This window comes from Pristis pectinata, chromosome 14, assembly GCF_009764475.1.
Source record: "Pristis pectinata isolate sPriPec2 chromosome 14, sPriPec2.1.pri, whole genome shotgun sequence".
NCBI classification, from domain to species: domain Eukaryota; kingdom Metazoa; phylum Chordata; class Chondrichthyes; order Rhinopristiformes; family Pristidae; genus Pristis; species Pristis pectinata.
Genome location: NC_067418.1, coordinates 19,266,454 through 19,283,900, shown reverse-complemented (window position 1 = coordinate 19,283,900; position 17,447 = coordinate 19,266,454). Strand labels below are relative to the sequence as shown.

General features: G+C 39.6%; 1 protein-coding gene across 4 annotated transcripts in view; it reads left to right on the top strand.

The window, feature by feature from the left end:
- Positions 1–17,447, top strand: part of lrp4 (low density lipoprotein receptor-related protein 4) — a 341,005-nt gene that overhangs the window by 289,513 nt on the left and 34,045 nt on the right. For all 4 annotated transcript variants that reach the window (XM_052029316.1, XM_052029315.1, XM_052029314.1 and 1 more), the window contains exons 17-31: positions 374–582; positions 1,121–1,202; positions 1,788–1,893; positions 2,229–2,430; positions 3,506–3,695; positions 3,854–3,985; positions 4,707–4,847; positions 5,355–5,441; positions 5,999–6,170; positions 8,862–9,024; positions 9,362–9,587; positions 10,408–10,711; positions 13,720–13,938; positions 15,871–16,005; positions 16,398–16,506. In XM_052029316.1, coding sequence (XP_051885276.1) covers positions 374–582; positions 1,121–1,202; positions 1,788–1,893; positions 2,229–2,430; positions 3,506–3,695; positions 3,854–3,985; positions 4,707–4,847; positions 5,355–5,441; positions 5,999–6,170; positions 8,862–9,024; positions 9,362–9,587; positions 10,408–10,711; positions 13,720–13,938; positions 15,871–16,005; positions 16,398–16,506 — 2,477 coding nt within the window. The remainder of the gene's footprint in view (positions 1–373; positions 583–1,120; positions 1,203–1,787; positions 1,894–2,228; positions 2,431–3,505; positions 3,696–3,853; positions 3,986–4,706; positions 4,848–5,354; positions 5,442–5,998; positions 6,171–8,861; positions 9,025–9,361; positions 9,588–10,407; positions 10,712–13,719; positions 13,939–15,870; positions 16,006–16,397; positions 16,507–17,447) is intronic.

Below are 17,447 nucleotides of genomic sequence, written 5' to 3'. Positions count from 1 at the left end.
AAATGGCTGCTCAGATTCCATTTTCATCTATAGCCAGATTTTGGTAATACCTTTGGTATGAATGATTGGCCACAAATTGGAGGTACAACTTTTCTTCAGGACAATTGAAGTTCACAAGCAGAATGACATTGAGCAGGATCAGTGTATTTAATATTGGCCATATGGAAAATGAAGATGTCCAGTTAATGCAATGAGTCCATCCAAAGGTTGTATTAGTTGTAGATTGCATCTGACTCAGTCAGCCTGTCAGTGTGAAATGGAAGGAATATGTTCATTTTTTTGGCATTATATTGTTCATAAAATGTTAAATTTAGAAGAAGTTGTATTGATTTTTTGAACTTAGAAGTGACAAGAGACCTTTCGGCCTTATCAGGTCTTGACAAGTTCCTGCTTTTTGCTCGAAGGACGGACATCCGTCGCATCAGCTTTGACACTGAGGACAAGTCTGATGATGTCATTCCACTGGCTGATGTGCGCAGTGCTGTTGCACTTGACTGGGACGCCAAAGGGGAATACATCTATTGGACAGATGTTACCACCGACTCTATCAACAGGGCTAAGTGGGATGGAACAAAGCAGGAGGTATGTTTGTGTCTCTGCATGGGTGATGAGATTGTATGTTTGTAATGGGACCACACAAAGGACAAGTTCTTTTTATGAACAAAAATATTTTGTAATCAATCATTTAATCTTATTAATGCAAACTCATTCATCCAGTAACATTTACACATAATTGATAACTCTAATACAAGGTAAACAAATATTAAACATTAGGTGAGACTTATTTAAAAATAGTTTAATCATGGAAAGGAAATATACTTTGGGTAATTGTGATCATGATTAGGATTATGTCGTACCCCAAGTTGACAGCATACGTTCTGTACAATTCACTGTAGAGTTACATATAAGTGTTTCTTCAAGTTAATTTTTACAGAAAAAATAGTTTTTTTTTCAAAATTTCAATTCTAGTGGCAAGTATTAAAGACTGGGTAATATATCAGAGGGCAAAGTCTAGTGACTTGTTAAGTAAGAGGTTCAATTTATTGTTATCCTGACAAAGTTTCATAAAGGTTTTTTTTGATCTCCCTATGACAGAGGATTCAAATCAATTTTCTTTCAGGCAGTGGTGGATACCAGTCTGGAAAGTCCTGCAGGGCTTGCAGTTGACTGGGTGACAAACAAGCTTTATTGGACAGATGCAGGTAACCAAAGCAAAAAGTGATTGTATTGAAGCATTTGTGCTGTTATGATCAGCAGGAGATGTGAAAAGATGGAACTATCTCCTGATCTATAAGCAAGTGAGCCCCATTGGCACCCATTCATTAAGAATGTTGTGATTGCTGTAGATAAGAGCATTTTAAATTCATAATCTGCACCTCACTAGTTGCTGGTGATTTAGTAGTTGGAATTCAGTATTTTTCAATCCTGTGAACAAATTTGAAATCTTAGTCCGAAATACATTTAGTTTGTGGAGCATAATGTAAGTTCAATTGAATGGTCTATTTTTGAGTAATAAGTAATTTTGAACCACATGACACAATGAGTAACATTTCCAACGCTAGAATAAGGAATGTTACAGTACAGAAGGTGACTGTTCAGCCTGTTGAGTCTATATCAGCTCCTGCTAGAGCAATCCCATCAGTCCCAATCCTCCATTATTTTCACAAAGCTATATATGTGAAAATAATGGAGGATTGGGACTTGTGTTGACCCAGTATATTCATTATATTTATTCTTCCTTGTTACAAACCAGACTTAATTTTTAATTTTTCATCTTTTCATTTTAGGAACTGACAGAATTGAGGCCTCAAATTTAGATGGTACCATGCGAACAGTCCTCATCTGGGAGAACCTAGACAGGCCCAGAGACATTGTGGTGGATCCTATCGGAGGGTTGGTTTACTAGAGTTGTTTGTTGATTGAACTATTGTTTTTCCTGTATTACATGCCCTATATATATTATAAAATAATTAGAATTTTATGTTCCATTTATCTAATGACTCATCTAAATGCAGAATATTTGGTCATTAAGCTTTAGCTTGTGATGGGAGTTTTCAAGCGTATCTTACCCCAGCTTAACTTTGATGTGAGTGCTTAAACTTATGTGGTCATTGTTTTTTAAGTATCAGTCCAAAATGCCTCAATCAGTAACTCAGTTAAATGCAGCTGATCTGTAATTGTAGGAGTTGAATACTGATCAATTCTTGCTATTTTTTTGTCATGTGAAGGTACATGTATTGGACAGACTGGGGAGCCAGTCCAAAGATTGAACGTGCAGGGCTGGATTCTTCTGAGCGTATAGTAATCATTTCTTCCAATCTCACCTGGCCCAATGGCTTAGCAGTGGACTATGGCACAGAGAGACTGTACTGGGCTGATGCAGGCATGAAGACAATAGAGTATGCCAACCTCAATGGAACTGCAAGAAAGGTATGGGAACATAATTATCTATTTAATTTTGAGAATTATATCAATGCTAATTATGTTCATTGGTGCATTTAAATCACCTGGGATTGAAATATTTGGCTGCATCTTCTGCAGAAATGCTGGCAGTTCTGTACAAAATTTCAGTCATTAACCATTATAACTGTGGAAATTGGAGACTCCTGCACAGATGCAGAAGTAATACACTTCCTAACAGTTGACCAGCAGGGATTTCCTTATTGGTGTTCAATTGCTGTAGTCCAGCAGCAGAGTAAGTAGTTCTGCAGTTCCCTGGTACTTTTGCTGGGAGTTCTGCCCATTGACCCTGTGCCAAGTTAAACTTGGCTCAGGAAGAGCAAACTTGTTCATTTGAAAGGAGAAGATTGCTTATAAGGACCTGGTAAATTTTACCTTAATTAAATTGTTTTCATTTCATGTAATTATATATATTTAATTGTGTTGGGTATTTTCAAATGTTTATAAGTGATTTTCTTTTTAATTCTTTTAAATTAAAAAAAATCATGTTAAATCTTTAATAAATTTTGAATGTCAAATATGTTCATAAACCATAATGGTTCAGCCTGAGGGTGTGACTTAAATGGCTCTCAAAGCACTTAACAATCATCAGGTCATCACCAGCCAAGTGGTAGGCAACTTCCAGCATGAAGGTCACCCACTGAACTCACTTAGGGTGATTTGAACAGACTAGCACTCATGAAGTTTGTGAGCTTGTTTCACAGTGGATGTTTTGGGCTATGAAATGTTGTCATTGCTCATTGTGGCTGGTAATTACTATAATATGCTATTGACCAAAGTAGTTAGGATGAATGCTAATTGAGTGGAATTACTTATTCAGGAGGGTAAAGACACCAAAGATTTATCCTGTTTCAGGGGATGTCAGTAATCATTTACTATCCAGTTGCAAGTGCTGGGTAACTCACTGACTTTGAAATATAATCATGCTAATGATGTTTTACTTTTCAAGTTCCACTGCCTGCTCAAAGTAACAGATAGTCCACACTGATGTAAGCTTTCTTTCACCTCCATTGCAATACCTAAAGTTCTTGAAATACTCTTCTAGGTCCTGATTGGCAGTCAGCTGCCTCACCCTTTTGGATTGACTATACATAATGATAAGATCTATTGGACCGATTGGCAATCAAAAAGCATTCAGAGTGCAGATAAAAACAGTGGCCTTGGTCGAGTGATGCTGCGAGAAAACCTAGAAAACCTAATGGATATTCACATGTTCCATAGGCATCGAATGCCAGGTAATGGGGAAAGAGTCTGGAATCCTGAATGAGTGTGCAGATTCTTAGTTGCATGCGATTTAATGTAAATTATGCTGTATCAAAAAGGACAAAAGGAACCTACTGTCTCTCATTCTACAGCAATTATTGTAAAGGATTTATGTTTAATTTATTTACAGTGGCTACCATGTGCAAAATAAACAACGGTGGTTGCAGTCACCTCTGTCTTCTCGCTCCATTGCCTAAGGCTTACAGTTGTGCGTGCCCCACAGGCATTAATCTCCTTGCAGATGGAAAGACATGTGCGCCTGGTGAGATGTAACTCCTCTATTGGTGTGTTAACAGAAAGATATTTAAAATAACTATAAGCAGTTTCAGACTTTGGACATTTTCTTTAAGAAAAGATAGCTCAAGTAGTTGTGCAAAAGGTAGCTGAAGATTGTCAGAAATTAAACTAACTTGCACCTCTTTTGGATATCTCTTTACAAGAGGATGCTCTCATTGAAAATGTACATTTTGAAATAGAAACAGAAAATGCTGGAAACATTCTGCAGGTCAGGCAGCATCTATGGAAACAGAGTTAATGTTTCAAGTTAATGATCCCTCATCAGACCCTTCATTTGTTCTATAAATGTTTCGAGCGTCTTCTGTTTATTTTTAATTTCAATCTTGCCAGCATCTGCGGTTTTTTATTCACATTTTTAAAATTAATTTATAAGCCAAACAGCATTTGAACTGTAATGTGTGTTTATAGCTGTTGTATTCTGCTGTTATAAACCATTAAAGTGATATATTTGCAAGATGTGAATAGAGTGCCCTTCATTTCTCTTTGGGGCAGAAATGGGCTCCTGGAAAATGCCATGTGCATGCAAGTCTACAAAACGAGTTATTCAGAAAACACAGGCATCCTGCTCTCAAAGGATAACATCAAGATTTTGCTGAAGTAGTTGAATGATTGAGCAGATGGTTCAATAGTTTAGGAATGATTTTTTTTTCAGCTCTCTACATCACATTTCTTTCATGTTACTTCAGGTATGACCAGCTTCCTCATATTTGCGCGAAGAACAGATATCCGAATGGTGTCACTTGATATTCCTTACTTTGCTGATGTGGTGGTGCCTGTCAATGGAACAATGAAAAATACAATTGCAATTGGAGTTGATCCTAAAGAAGGTGATTGATTATTTATATTAACAAAAAAGCTTTGACATTTTTCACAACATAAATGCCCTCCCCTACAATGATTCATTTAATTGTACATCTGCAATAAACTACCAATAAGTATAATGCATTTGTAAAACCAGAGCTAAGCTATTATAGGAGATTTTTAATACCATGTTAACGTGCCATGATCTCTTAACATTTGGCAGTGATTCAGCATGATAAAGTCAATGGGTATGGAGCAATTTAGTTATGAGGAATGTGATCTTTATTGCACTGCTAGTCCAAGAAAATATCTTCAAAACTGTTCCAAAATATGAAAAAATCCAGCAAAATTGCTTGGTCCTATGCTGTAATTTCACTTGCATTTGAAAACAATTGTTCTTTTTGGCAAGCTCTCCTAATGTCTTTACACATTTAGTTGTGTTTCCCTTTGGGTGAAGACAACTTAAGATAAACCGGTCATTAGACTCTTCACAAATTAATCCTTCCTCCTAAAACAATGTCTTTTCATTTTAGGAAAGGTGTACTGGTCAGACAGCACTCTGAATAAAATTAGCAGAGCCAGCCTGAATGGATCACAGCAGGAAGACATTGTAACCACAGGTGAGAAAGCAGAGATAGTCGGCACATTGTTTCAAGAGCTCCATTGCACAGTGGGACACCTTTGGAACAATGTTAACCAAGCAGCTGAGAAAGGTTGGTGCAGCCATGAAGTTAATGCAGAAAACCAGGCATGTATGAACGGTGGGTGGATCAAGCACAATCCAGCCCATTGTTTACAACGAAAGCACAATAATTCTTGGATCTTTAATTTCTCTACAAATAATGATGATATATTAAATGTATCCATAAAATAATGATGATCAGCTCCTGCATTTGTGCTGCTTGTAACCAGGCTGGATTTTGGGTTTGTATAAATTGTCAACCCTTATTAAGCCATCTTAGTTATACGAGCTGGTTCTGTTATACGGCTTAGTTATGCATATATGGTTCGATTTCTATTAAAATTAAACTATTATATCAAAATAAAGAAAATTAGGTTTCTTCGGTAGTATTAAATATACCATTGTAAACTAATGTATTGAGATATTCACACATTCATTCCAAGATAAGCTATTATCAGAACTGCATGTCCCATTGCTAGTGCTTTTTCTTTCAAGGATTAATGACCACTGATGGACTGGCAGTGGATGCGACAGGCCGTAAAATATATTGGACAGATACGGGGACCAATAGGATTGAAGTTGCTAATTTGGATGGAACAATGAGAAAAGTTCTGATCTGGCAGAACTTGGACAGTCCAAGAGCCATTGCTCTTCATCATGAGAAAGGGTGAGTGGAGAGGTCACAGTAACCTATTGATAAATTGTTTCATGGTTTTAGTTTTTCTGGATTCTGTGACATCTATATCACACACAATTCTTTTTAAAAATTACTTAAAATTTATTGAAAAATAGCCACAGTAATCAAGTATTAATAATTTTGATAATTGCTCCTTGAGTATCTACTGGTTCATGTTCTCTAAGCAGAATGTCTGAGCAAATGTTAATAGAAAATGACGTCAATTTGCTTTGGTTGGGAGCAGTTTTGCCTCATCTGAAAGGTCAAGTTGCTTGTAATCTAGCCTGCACTTAAGTGCTATACAAAGTGAGGCATTTGATTGGCAGAATTGCCACCTTTTGATTATGATTTTAAATGGAGCCACTATCTCTTGTTTAGATACTTATAAATAATATAGTGGAACTGGGCCAGATGTGGCTGACAGCTAGCTATGGAGAAGCCGTGGGACCCAGATATACCTCTTTTATGGCACCTCAGCTGTACACCAACCATGACACTGAGCTTCAAATGGGGTTATCAACTTTTATTAAAAAGTTAGGTTAGATGTTTATTTTAGTTTACTTAACTGCATATTGATATTCTTAATTAGTAATATATTAATGTTTTTCCAAAAATGTATTTTTAAACTTTTATTTTTTTCTAAGATCAATTTCAATTGTTTTGAAATGTCTCTGAGTATCAGTGCAAAAGATGCCTTTGACAGCATGAGGTATTGTATGAAATTTGACACTGAGCCACAATAGGTGGATGAGCAAAGGGATTTTAACAAGGCTTTTTAGAAAGGCAATGGAGGTGGGGAGGGAATTTTGTGGTGTATGGACAACATTTAAGCCATGGCTGACAAAGGTAGAGTAAAATCAGAGATTCCCAAGGACACACAGGAAATAGGAGCAGGAGTAGCCCCCCGGTCCGTCGAGCCTGCCCCGCCATTCAATAAGATCATGGCTGGTCTGGCCTTGGACTTAGATCCACCTACCTGCCTTTTCCCCATCACCCTTAATTCCCCCACTATGCAAAAATCTATCTAACTGTGTCTTAAATATATTTAATGAGGTAGCCTCTACTGCTTCCCTGGGCAGAGAATTCCACAGATTCACTACTCTCTGGGGAAAGGCAGTTTCTCCTCCTCTCTATCCTAAATCTATTCCCCGAATCTTGAGGCTATGTCCCCTAATTCTAGTCTCACCTACCAGTGGAAACAATCTTCCTGCATCTATCTTATCTATCCCTTTCATAATTTTTTTTCTGTAAGATCCCCTCTTATTCTTTTGAATTCCAGTGAGTATAGTCCCAAGGAGCTCAATCTCTCCTCATAGGCTAACCCCCTCATCTCCGGAATCAACCTGGTGAACCTCCTCTGCACCACCTCCAAAGCCAGGATATATTTCCTTAAGTAAGGAGACCAGAACTGCACGCAGTACTCCAGGTGCAGCCTCAAGAAAGAAGATTTGGGGAAGCACAGATATTTTGGAGAGTTCTGCTGCTTTTGGAAATTATAGAGATGGTGACGACCTAAGAGTGGGAATCTTAAAGTGAAGCTGTTGCTCCGCTGGGAGCCAGTTTGGGCCATCAAGCACAAAGATGGGATGAACAGGATCTGGGTGCAAGACTGGGAACCAGAGCTTTGGTCAGCCCTAATTTTAAGGGCAGAAACTGGGAGGCCAATCCGGAATCTCTTGGAACAGTCATTTGGAGGTAATAAGGCAACTATGTGGTTTCAGAAGCAGATGCATTAAGGCTAACTTGCATCACATTTTACTACCGGCATCTTACAGCTGATTGCATACTTCTGAAGTGTGTTGTAGGGAAACATGGCTACTAATTTGTGCACAGCAAGATCCAAAAATAGCTAACAGACTTCTTTTTTATGTTGCTTGAAGGATAAATTTTGGCCAGGAACTCCCCGTAGTACTTTTTACATCCTTTGTGAGATCATAGAGAAGCTCAGTTTATCATCTCATCTGAAAGGCAATGCATCTGAGAGTTTAGCATCGTGTTAGTGCTGCACTAGAGTATTAACTGAAGTTTCATGCTCAAGACCTGGACTGGCTGGGTCAAGTGGTTCTCATCAGTGGTAACCTAGATTGGCCTAATGGTCTGGCCATTAACAAAATGGGTTCCTGGCTCCTCCGAGCTGACGCATACACTGAGGTTCACACAGTTATTTTGTGCCAGAGTATTAAGTAATTGATGTGCAGATAGAGATGTGACATTTCTTGAAATTATATCCACTGTGATTTTCGATATTTTCTCCAAATGGGTATTTCTTGTTTTGGGGAATTTCAAAATTTATGTTGCTGCTGATCCCATGTGTCATCAGAACAGAGTTTTATCAAGAGAAAAATTTGGCTCAGACAAAAAACGTGTTACCACTAAACTAGGGATAACAACAATATCATTGCCTATGAAGCACTTTGGCATATTCTGCAAATCGATAAGAAACTATAAATCTAGGTTCTTTATTAATGTGTTCTTTCTCATTTGTAATGAACTTGCTAATATGTTTGCATTAAATTGTTGTTGCTTTTCAACAGTTATTTTAAGAACACTGCCTCACTGTTCCCTCATAGTGTTAGTATTGCTGCTAGTCAAAGGATGAATTATTCAAAATGTGCTACTTTAAGAAGAGAAGGAAATCTTTGCCTTATAGTTAATGCTTGTATCTATGTTATTTATTCCTAGCTACATGTATTGGACAGACTGGGGAGAACATGCCAAACTGGAACGTGCTGCCATGGATGGATCAGACAGAATGATTCTCATCAATAGTAACCTGGGCTGGCCTAATGGTCTGGCCATTGACAAAGTGGGTTCTCGACTTCTGTGGGCTGATGCACACACTGAGGTATGCACAGTTACTCTGTATGAGAATATAGTAGGAAAATAATGTGCAGTTTCACTTCATCAGATGTGATATTTCTTGAAATTAGAGCTACCATGATTCTCAATATTTTTCCTAAATGGGTATTTTATGTTCAAAGCTGGTGTTCCTGCCAATGCACTGTGGTATCAAAATAGAATTTTATTAAAAGATAGGTGATATCCTTTACCCTAAAGATTGATTCAGCTTAGAATTCTGAATGTAAGATGGGTCTATATCCAGTGATTCTTGAGCTTTGCTTTTTTTGTTTAAAGAACATAAGAAGAACTATAGTTTGTGATTCTTTTATCATATTATATAGCGCATCGAGGCAGCAGACCTGAATGGTGCTAACCGCCGAACTCTAGTCACACCTGTCCAGCACCCTTATGGCCTGACTCTGCTTGACCATCACATTTATTGGACGGATTGGCAGACTCGAAGCATCCAACGAGCTGACAAGAACACAGGTGGTGACATGATTACAGTGCGAGGCAACTTGCCAGGACTAATGGACATTCAAGCAATTGACCGTGTTCGGCCTGTCGGTATGTTCTGTTTTGTACTATGGTATTACTGTGAGGATATTTCCCCTCAAGGGAAATCTAACACAAGGGGCCATAGTTTCAGAATGAGGGGTCATCTGTTTCAGACTGAGATGAGGAGGTATTACTTCTCTGGAATTGTCTAACCCTGAGAGCTGTGGAGGCTGAGTCGTTGAATATATTCAGGGCTGGGGTCATAGGGTCATACAGCATCGAAGCAGGTCCTATGGCCCAACTCGTCCATGCCAATCAAGATGCCCATCTAAGCTAGTCCCATTTGCCCATGTTTGGCCCATATCCGTCGAAACCTTTCCCATGCAGGTGGACATCTTTTTGTAGGGGAGTCAAAGGATACAAGGAATAGGCAATAAAGATGCCAAGATCAGATTACCTACTGTCGGGGCCCAACCAGGAACCTGATTTGTTCTTCTTGCTGGTGGTCAGGCAGGCAAAGTCTGTGAAGGGTTTCTCTGAACAGAAAAAAAGAGTTTTATTTCGAGAAACACCAATTGTTAGTGGCAACTTTGAAGATTCTGACATCTTTTATTGAAAATAATTGAATTATCCCAAAGGTGAAATTGAACCACTGAGGATTAAAATGGCACAGTAAGTGTTTTTTTTGAACTATGTAATTTATTTTGAATTATGCATTGTCTCACATCGAGTTACTTTAGAGAAGCATACGGAATACAGGAATTAGTTTATCTTAAACGTATTCCTGCTGGTATTATAAAACTACACTCAAAGTCCTTCCTGCATCCTGTTTAAGAGATTTCACTTTGTCCTTCAGACTTTTTTGAAAGAGTTTTTGTTTTCTGTGCAGGTTTTAACAAGTGTAGTGTCAGGAACGGAGGCTGCAGTCACCTCTGCCTCCCACGTCCTGGTGGCATCACCTGCGCATGTCCAACAGGAATCCAAATGAAGAATGATGGGAGAACTTGTGACAATGCCCCTGAGACCTATCTCCTCTTCTCCAGCCGTGGCAGCATCCGGCGGATCTCTCTGGACACAACTGACTACACAGATGTGCATGTTCCTGTCCCTGAGCTCCATAATGTCATTTCCCTGGATTATGACAGTGTGGAAATGAAGGTTTATTATACAGATGTCTTCCTGGATGTCATCAGGTAAAGGCGCAGCATTGCCTGATTTACACGGTACTTTGTCATCTGATAAACTGTTCACTTATGAATGGCCATTTGCTGACATCTACACCCACAGTTCACAAATAACATGGATAAAAATGAAAGGCAAGGCAGGAAGCATTGTGTCAGCTGAGGCTCACCTTGTAGCACTCATGGCCTGGCTCAGAAAGCTGTGCCTCGCTCCACACTCCAGGGGAATAGTGAAGGAGTGCTACATCGAATGAACCTGCGGAACAGCTAAGAGGTTGAATCATGAGCTGTTCCCTCAAATTGGGATCAAAGATCCCATGTGTTGTTTTGAAGGAGCAGGGAAGTTCTTCTGTGGGTTTCCTGAACAATATCCCTGAATTAAAATCTCTAAAGCAAATTATCTGGTCTTTATCACAGAGGGAGCTTGCAAAATGGTTTGCGATGCTGTTTGCATTACAGCTGTGGCCAGTATTCCACTGCTTGTAAAATGCTTTGGGACCATGTGAAAGGTGATATGGAGATACCTATCTGACTCACTTTTTCTCCTTACAATGGAATCAAAGCCATGATTTTTCACACACTGAATTCTGAGTTCCCTTGCAAATTGAAGCTGAAAGCTTGCCCCTTAAAAGGGAAAAACAATCTGACATGAACCAATTTCTTTAAATGTAGTAAAATGGCGATCCTGGAAAGTGGAAATCAAAACATTAAAAGGTGGAAATACATTCCAGGTCAGGCAGCATCTGTGAAGAGACAAACGGTTAATGTTTCAGGCTGATGACATTTTATGAGAAATCTAATGACTGGTCATTGATCTGAAACGTTAACTGTTTCTTTTTTCATAGATGCTGCCCGAATTGCTAAGTAACTCACCATTTTTCTGTTTTTTTATATCTTGGATTTTTTAAATCCCACATGGACCTGGTTATGGAATTATATCGGTGAAGGTCAGTCTTCTGGTCACAAGCCTAAATCCACAGTCAGGAAAATAGCAAAATAACACAAGATGTACAATTTGCACTCAATGAAACAGACTTGTAGAAAGTACAACATGCAATACTCAAGAATTAGAAGTTGTCCAATTCTGCAGCATCTCATTGTGTGAGTAAAGTGCACATTTCATTCTTGATGAGCTTTACCAGTGAATAGCTGGCTAATAAATCTGTTCAGGTCTTAGGACTGATCTTCGTATTGAGTTAGCTAACTTCAGCTTGGGGAGGATTGACATCTGTGTAAAAGAAGGGGAAATCAGATAGGATTCCAACTTCTATTAACAGTTAAAGTAGGAAACGTAGACTCTCCATTCAAAGCAATAAAGAGAGCTATTCTTCAATCTGGGCACTCTTGCTTCAACACAACAGATCACAAATTCTGTTAGTTTGGACAGTGTCTGACTTCCCTGCATTAAAATTAGCAAAAGGAAATTGATCAATAATCCTTGTAGGAGTATGCTTAAACCTACTTACTTTTTTATTTCCTATGCAGTCCTGTATAGTAGGACTGAGAGCCAGGAATATGTCCCTGCTCTGAGAGCTTGCACTAATATGGTAGGAATAACGACCTCCTTGCTTTTACAGAATTCATACGCAGCTCTCTGGCCATCGGTGTTACTGCTTCACAGCCATGCTCAGGATTGAGATTTCCATGTGCAAATTGGTGACTCAAAGGTGCCAATCACTGTCGTACCCACATGTAGCAAGGAGTCATAGCAGAAAATTGACCATAACATGGAAAAGCATTTCGTTAATAGATTGTGGCTGTCCAACCATTAAAATGCTCAGATTGCGATGAGTGTCTTCCTTTACTGCATCTATCAGAGAGAGTGAATAGGATGCAAATGCTACATGACAGTATGACAGTGATTCAAAACAGGCTTGAAAACACATACTAGGAATTGGAAATGACAACTTCAGTTTTATTATCCATAAAGCATTGGTTATTCACAATAATACGTTGAAATAAATTTAAAAACAGGCCAGCAACACATCCATATTTCCTGAGAAAGGGAATATTGAGAAGTAGCCAGTTTCCTTGACCTTTGGTGATATCTCAACGCCTGGTTTAAAATGCAGTGGACTACAAGATTATTTAAGCAATTACATTTTAAGAATGTTTAAATAATCATAGAGTCATTGAATCATACAGCACTGAAACAAGCCCTTCAGCCCACCACATTAATGCTGACATTTTTGCCCATCTTTACTAATCTCATTTATCCACATTTAACCACATTAGGACTGTATCATAGAACCATACAGCACAAAACAGGCCATTTGGCCCACTATACTTCTATCCCTTGTCTGTCTAAATGCTTCTTAAACTTAGTAATTGTATCTGATTCCACCACATTCTCTGGTTGCGTATTCAAGATATCAACAACTCTCTGTGTAATAAATCTTACCCCTCTGATCCCCTTTAAAACTAACTCCTCTCACCTTAAACTTATGGCCTCCTGTTTTTAAGCCCTCTATAATGGGAAAAGGATTTATACTGTCTGCCTCTCATAATCGTACATTCTTCGATCAGTCACCCCTCAGACTTCTTCACTCCAGGGAAAACAAGCCCAGCCTATCCAATTTTTGCCCATTACTAAAGTCCTCCAGTCCAGACAACATCCTGGTGAATCTCCTGTGCACTCTCTTCAGCATCCTTCATATATGGGTCAGAAATATTTATACATTTTTCATTTTCATACACCTTGACATATCAAAAATTGATCAATGGGTGGTCAAAGATTACTGGGAAGAAGCAGGAAAGTGGAGATGAGGCAAAGATGAGATCAGACCCAATCAGATTGAATGATAGAATAAGCTCAAGCAGTCGTTTGATCCATCCCTTTTCCTGTTTCTTATGTTGTGTGTTATTGATAATAACTGGAGGAGCTGGAGTCTAGTCAGTCCCTCTGACTCACTCTGCTATTCATTTGTAAATCAATTATCCCTTCAATCACCTTTTGAAGTATTTCAGTTTAGACTTTTAAACACTCATCTTTATAAAACTCTGCTTTTTTGATTTATCAGAAGTGCAAACCTCAATGGCAGTGGCATGGAGACCGTGATTAGCCAGGGTCTAAAAACAACTGATGGTTTGGCCATTGACTGGGTTGCAAGGAACCTATATTGGACGGACACTGGCAGAAACACTATTGAAGTATCTTGGCTTGATGGAACTTGTCGCAAGGTGCTAATCAACAACAGCCTGGATGAACCGAGGGCAATTGCTGTATTTCCCAGGAAAGGGTAAGCGAATCTTCTTCAGAGAATGATGATCCATTTTTGTGCAAGGTTTTAATTAATATGTTATATCATGTTCCATTTTTCCATTCATCAATTTTCTGACATGCAACAACTGTCAATGTTCTCTAAGTGGAGAAAATATTGAGTCCAAGTCATTTCTGGAAGTGTTTGCATTGTGTGTCACTGTGTTTTAGGAACTACAAACTACATAAACTTTGAGCTAAGTATGTTGACTTGCCAAATGTTTCCACTGTTTGCCTCCTCGGTAACACCCCAAGGTGACAGACATCGGACTTCTGGTGAGGCAAGTGCAGAAGCATTTAACCCCACTTAAATTTAGCAAAGTTTATAAGAGATTATCAATGGAGGGAAAGGGACAGTTGATGATTTGGGTTGAGACCCTTCATCAGGACTGGAAAGAAAGAGGGGAGATAGCCAGTATAAAAAGGTGGGGGGAATGGGGTGGAGCAATAGCTGGCAGGTGATAGGTGGATCTAGGTGAGGGGGGTGATAGGCAGGTGGGGGGGCGGTGGAGAGTGGGAATGATGTAAGAAGCTGGGAGGTGATAGGTGGAAGTGACAAAGGACTGAAGAAGATGGAATCTGATCGGAGAGGACAGTGGACCATGGACTAAAAGGAAGGAAGTGGGGAGGGGAACCAGTGGGAGGAATGTATAGGTCTTGGGCAGATGGAGAGGGTGGAGGAGGGGAAAGAGAGAGGGTGATGGGGGCCAGTGGGATCAGAAAAAAAGGGAAGGAACAGAGGGGAGTGTTTATTGAAAATGAGAGAAACTGATGTTCATGCCGCCAGGTTGGAGACTCCCAAGGCGGAATATGAGGTGCTGTTCTTCTAATCTGCGTCTAGCCTCAACTCAGCAGTGGAGGAGGCCGTGGACAGACATGTTGGTGTGGGAATGGGAAGTGGAAATAAAATGGCTGGCCACCGGGAGATCCCAGCTGGTACAATGGGAAGTGGAATTAAAATGGCTGGCCACTGGGAGATCCTGGCTGGTACAATGGGAAGTGGAATTAAAATGGTTGGCCACTGGGAGATCCTGGCTGGTACTAATGATCTCTCTTTTCTGATCCCAGTGGCCCCCATCAGCCTATCTCTTTCTCCTCCCCCACCCTCTTCACCTGTCCATCACTCACAAGTTCCTCCCACTGGTTCCCCTCCCCACCTCCTTCCCTTTATTCCGTCCTCTCCTATCAGATTCCATCTTCCTCAGCCTTTTGTTACTTCCACCAATCACCTCCCAGCTTCTTGCATCATTCCCACTCTCCTCCTACCCTCACCTGCCTATCACCCCGTCACTTGAGTCCACCTATAAAACACCAGCTCTTGCTCCACCCCCTCCCTCCACCTTTTTATATTTGCTATCTCCCCTCTCTCCTTCCAGTCCTGATGAAGGGTCTCGACCCGAAACGTCGACTGTCCATTTCCCTCCATAGATGCTGCCTGACCTGCTGAGTTCCTCCGGCTCCTTTGTGTGTTGCTCCAGATTTCCAGCATTTGCATTCTCTTGTATCTCCTTTATAAGAGATTAGGCAAGAATCATTTATATTAAAAGAGAAACAATCATAAAAGATGCCAGAAGCTCCGAGGACTTCTTTCCCTTAAACTCTCCAATGCCAGCTTCAAAGTAAGAACATATTTCTGTCTGAATTTGGTTTTGAAATTATCTTTGAAAGGGTAAGGCCACTGTGGTTAGTGCTAAAATGTAGAATCAATATCATTGATTATTTGGTTTGATGGATTAATAACAGCTGTTGATATTCTTGGCATAGTGTATTGTTGAAAGAAATATAAGATAAAGTTATGTTTCACATGATAATGTGTCTGTTTGCTGAATCTGTGGCTATGGAATTAAATGTTCCTGTGAAATAAAAGCCAATCCAATATAAACATGTGAATGTTATTCTTGTACTCTTCCAGGTATCTCTTCTGGACAGACTGGGGAAATCTTGCCAAAATAGAGCGTGCACAGCTGGATGGCACTGACCGCAAAGTCCTAATCAACACTGATCTGGGTTGGCCTAATGGCCTAACCTTGGATTATGATACAAGAAGGTGAGCTGAGTGAAAACAAAAGTGTGAATGGGCCATTGGAAGATTAATGCAAAAGGGGCAAGAGGGAACAGAAACTTAATTAGCTGATTTAGGATGTGAAGCAAAACTTTCTTCTACCCTGGCTTCTTGCCAGTATTCTACTCTAGTGGCCAGAAGATTTCCCAGAACTGTCCATTGTCACAGAAAATTAGTACGATATGATAGCCTTTGAATTTTTCTTTTGCATAAGATTATCCAGAAAATAATTGAACTACATTCTTATTGAACTACATTCGTGCTGGAGCTGTGATGCTGGTGTAATTTCCCATTGATGTTAAGTTTGGCATTACATAGGTGGTCACTCCCTTCCTCAATATGTACATAAATTTGATCAAAACTATTATTCCTGGCAGGATCTACTGGGTGGATGCTCACTTAGATAGAATAGAAAGTTGCGATTTAAATGGAAAACTACGGCAAGTTCTGATCGGCCAAGTTACACATCCCTTTGCATTAACTCAGGTAAGAAATATTTTACTTTGTACATACAAAAATTCAAAACAGTGATGCTGGGGATAATAGGGAGTGTTATTATCTGTAACATTAAAGTAAGGTTTGAAGAGCATGTGGCAGGTACTGTACACCTTCATCAAGAGAATCAAACCAGCTGCTGTTCATGTTGATGACATTGCCATTGGCAATGTTTCATCATCATCTTCCTTGGGGTTAACAAAGGTTGCCAGCAGTGCCCTCTTGTGTGGGCCTTCAGTATTTGAAACGAAAGTTCTCCTTCCTGTTTCTCATCAATATGGGACATTAATATTTCATGGTAAAACCATGAGACGCCTTCAGGGTGGGGCGAGGAGTTCGCAGGATTGCCAGAACTCATTAAGAGGAGTGACTGGTGACGTAATTGCCCAGTTTACCCTGATGACCTGAAGGAGCTCTATGGAAGTTATACAGACCAGTAAGGACTCAATTACTACCACTCCACTCCAGAGACTGCTTCTCCCCTACCTGCCTGGTGCCACCCAAGACCAGGTCCACTCCTACCTGAGGACAGAGCTGTTCATCAAGGACCACTTAATCCCCTTCATGTTATGGGGGCTTGTTGGCAAGGCCCGCATTTATTGCCCATCCCTAATTGCCCTCAGAAATGTTCTCAGAAAGCCTGAATGACATCTTTGGTGCAGCAGTTGTATGGAAGGCATTCAATCTGTTGAAATTTGAACCATTTATATTACCAGCCACTTGAATTCTAATGCTTGTTTGAATGACAGGCCATAATAAAAATTTAAATTCAAATACTTCTTGAAAAATTTTTAACTTTGCATCAATTTCAATTTGTTACGAAAAGCTAATTTGCTGCTTTATTTTGAAGATTTTTCTTTAAATTAATTTTTTTTTGGGGGGGGGATCTTTGCATTACTGACAAGAAGGCATTCAATGGTTATCCCTAACTG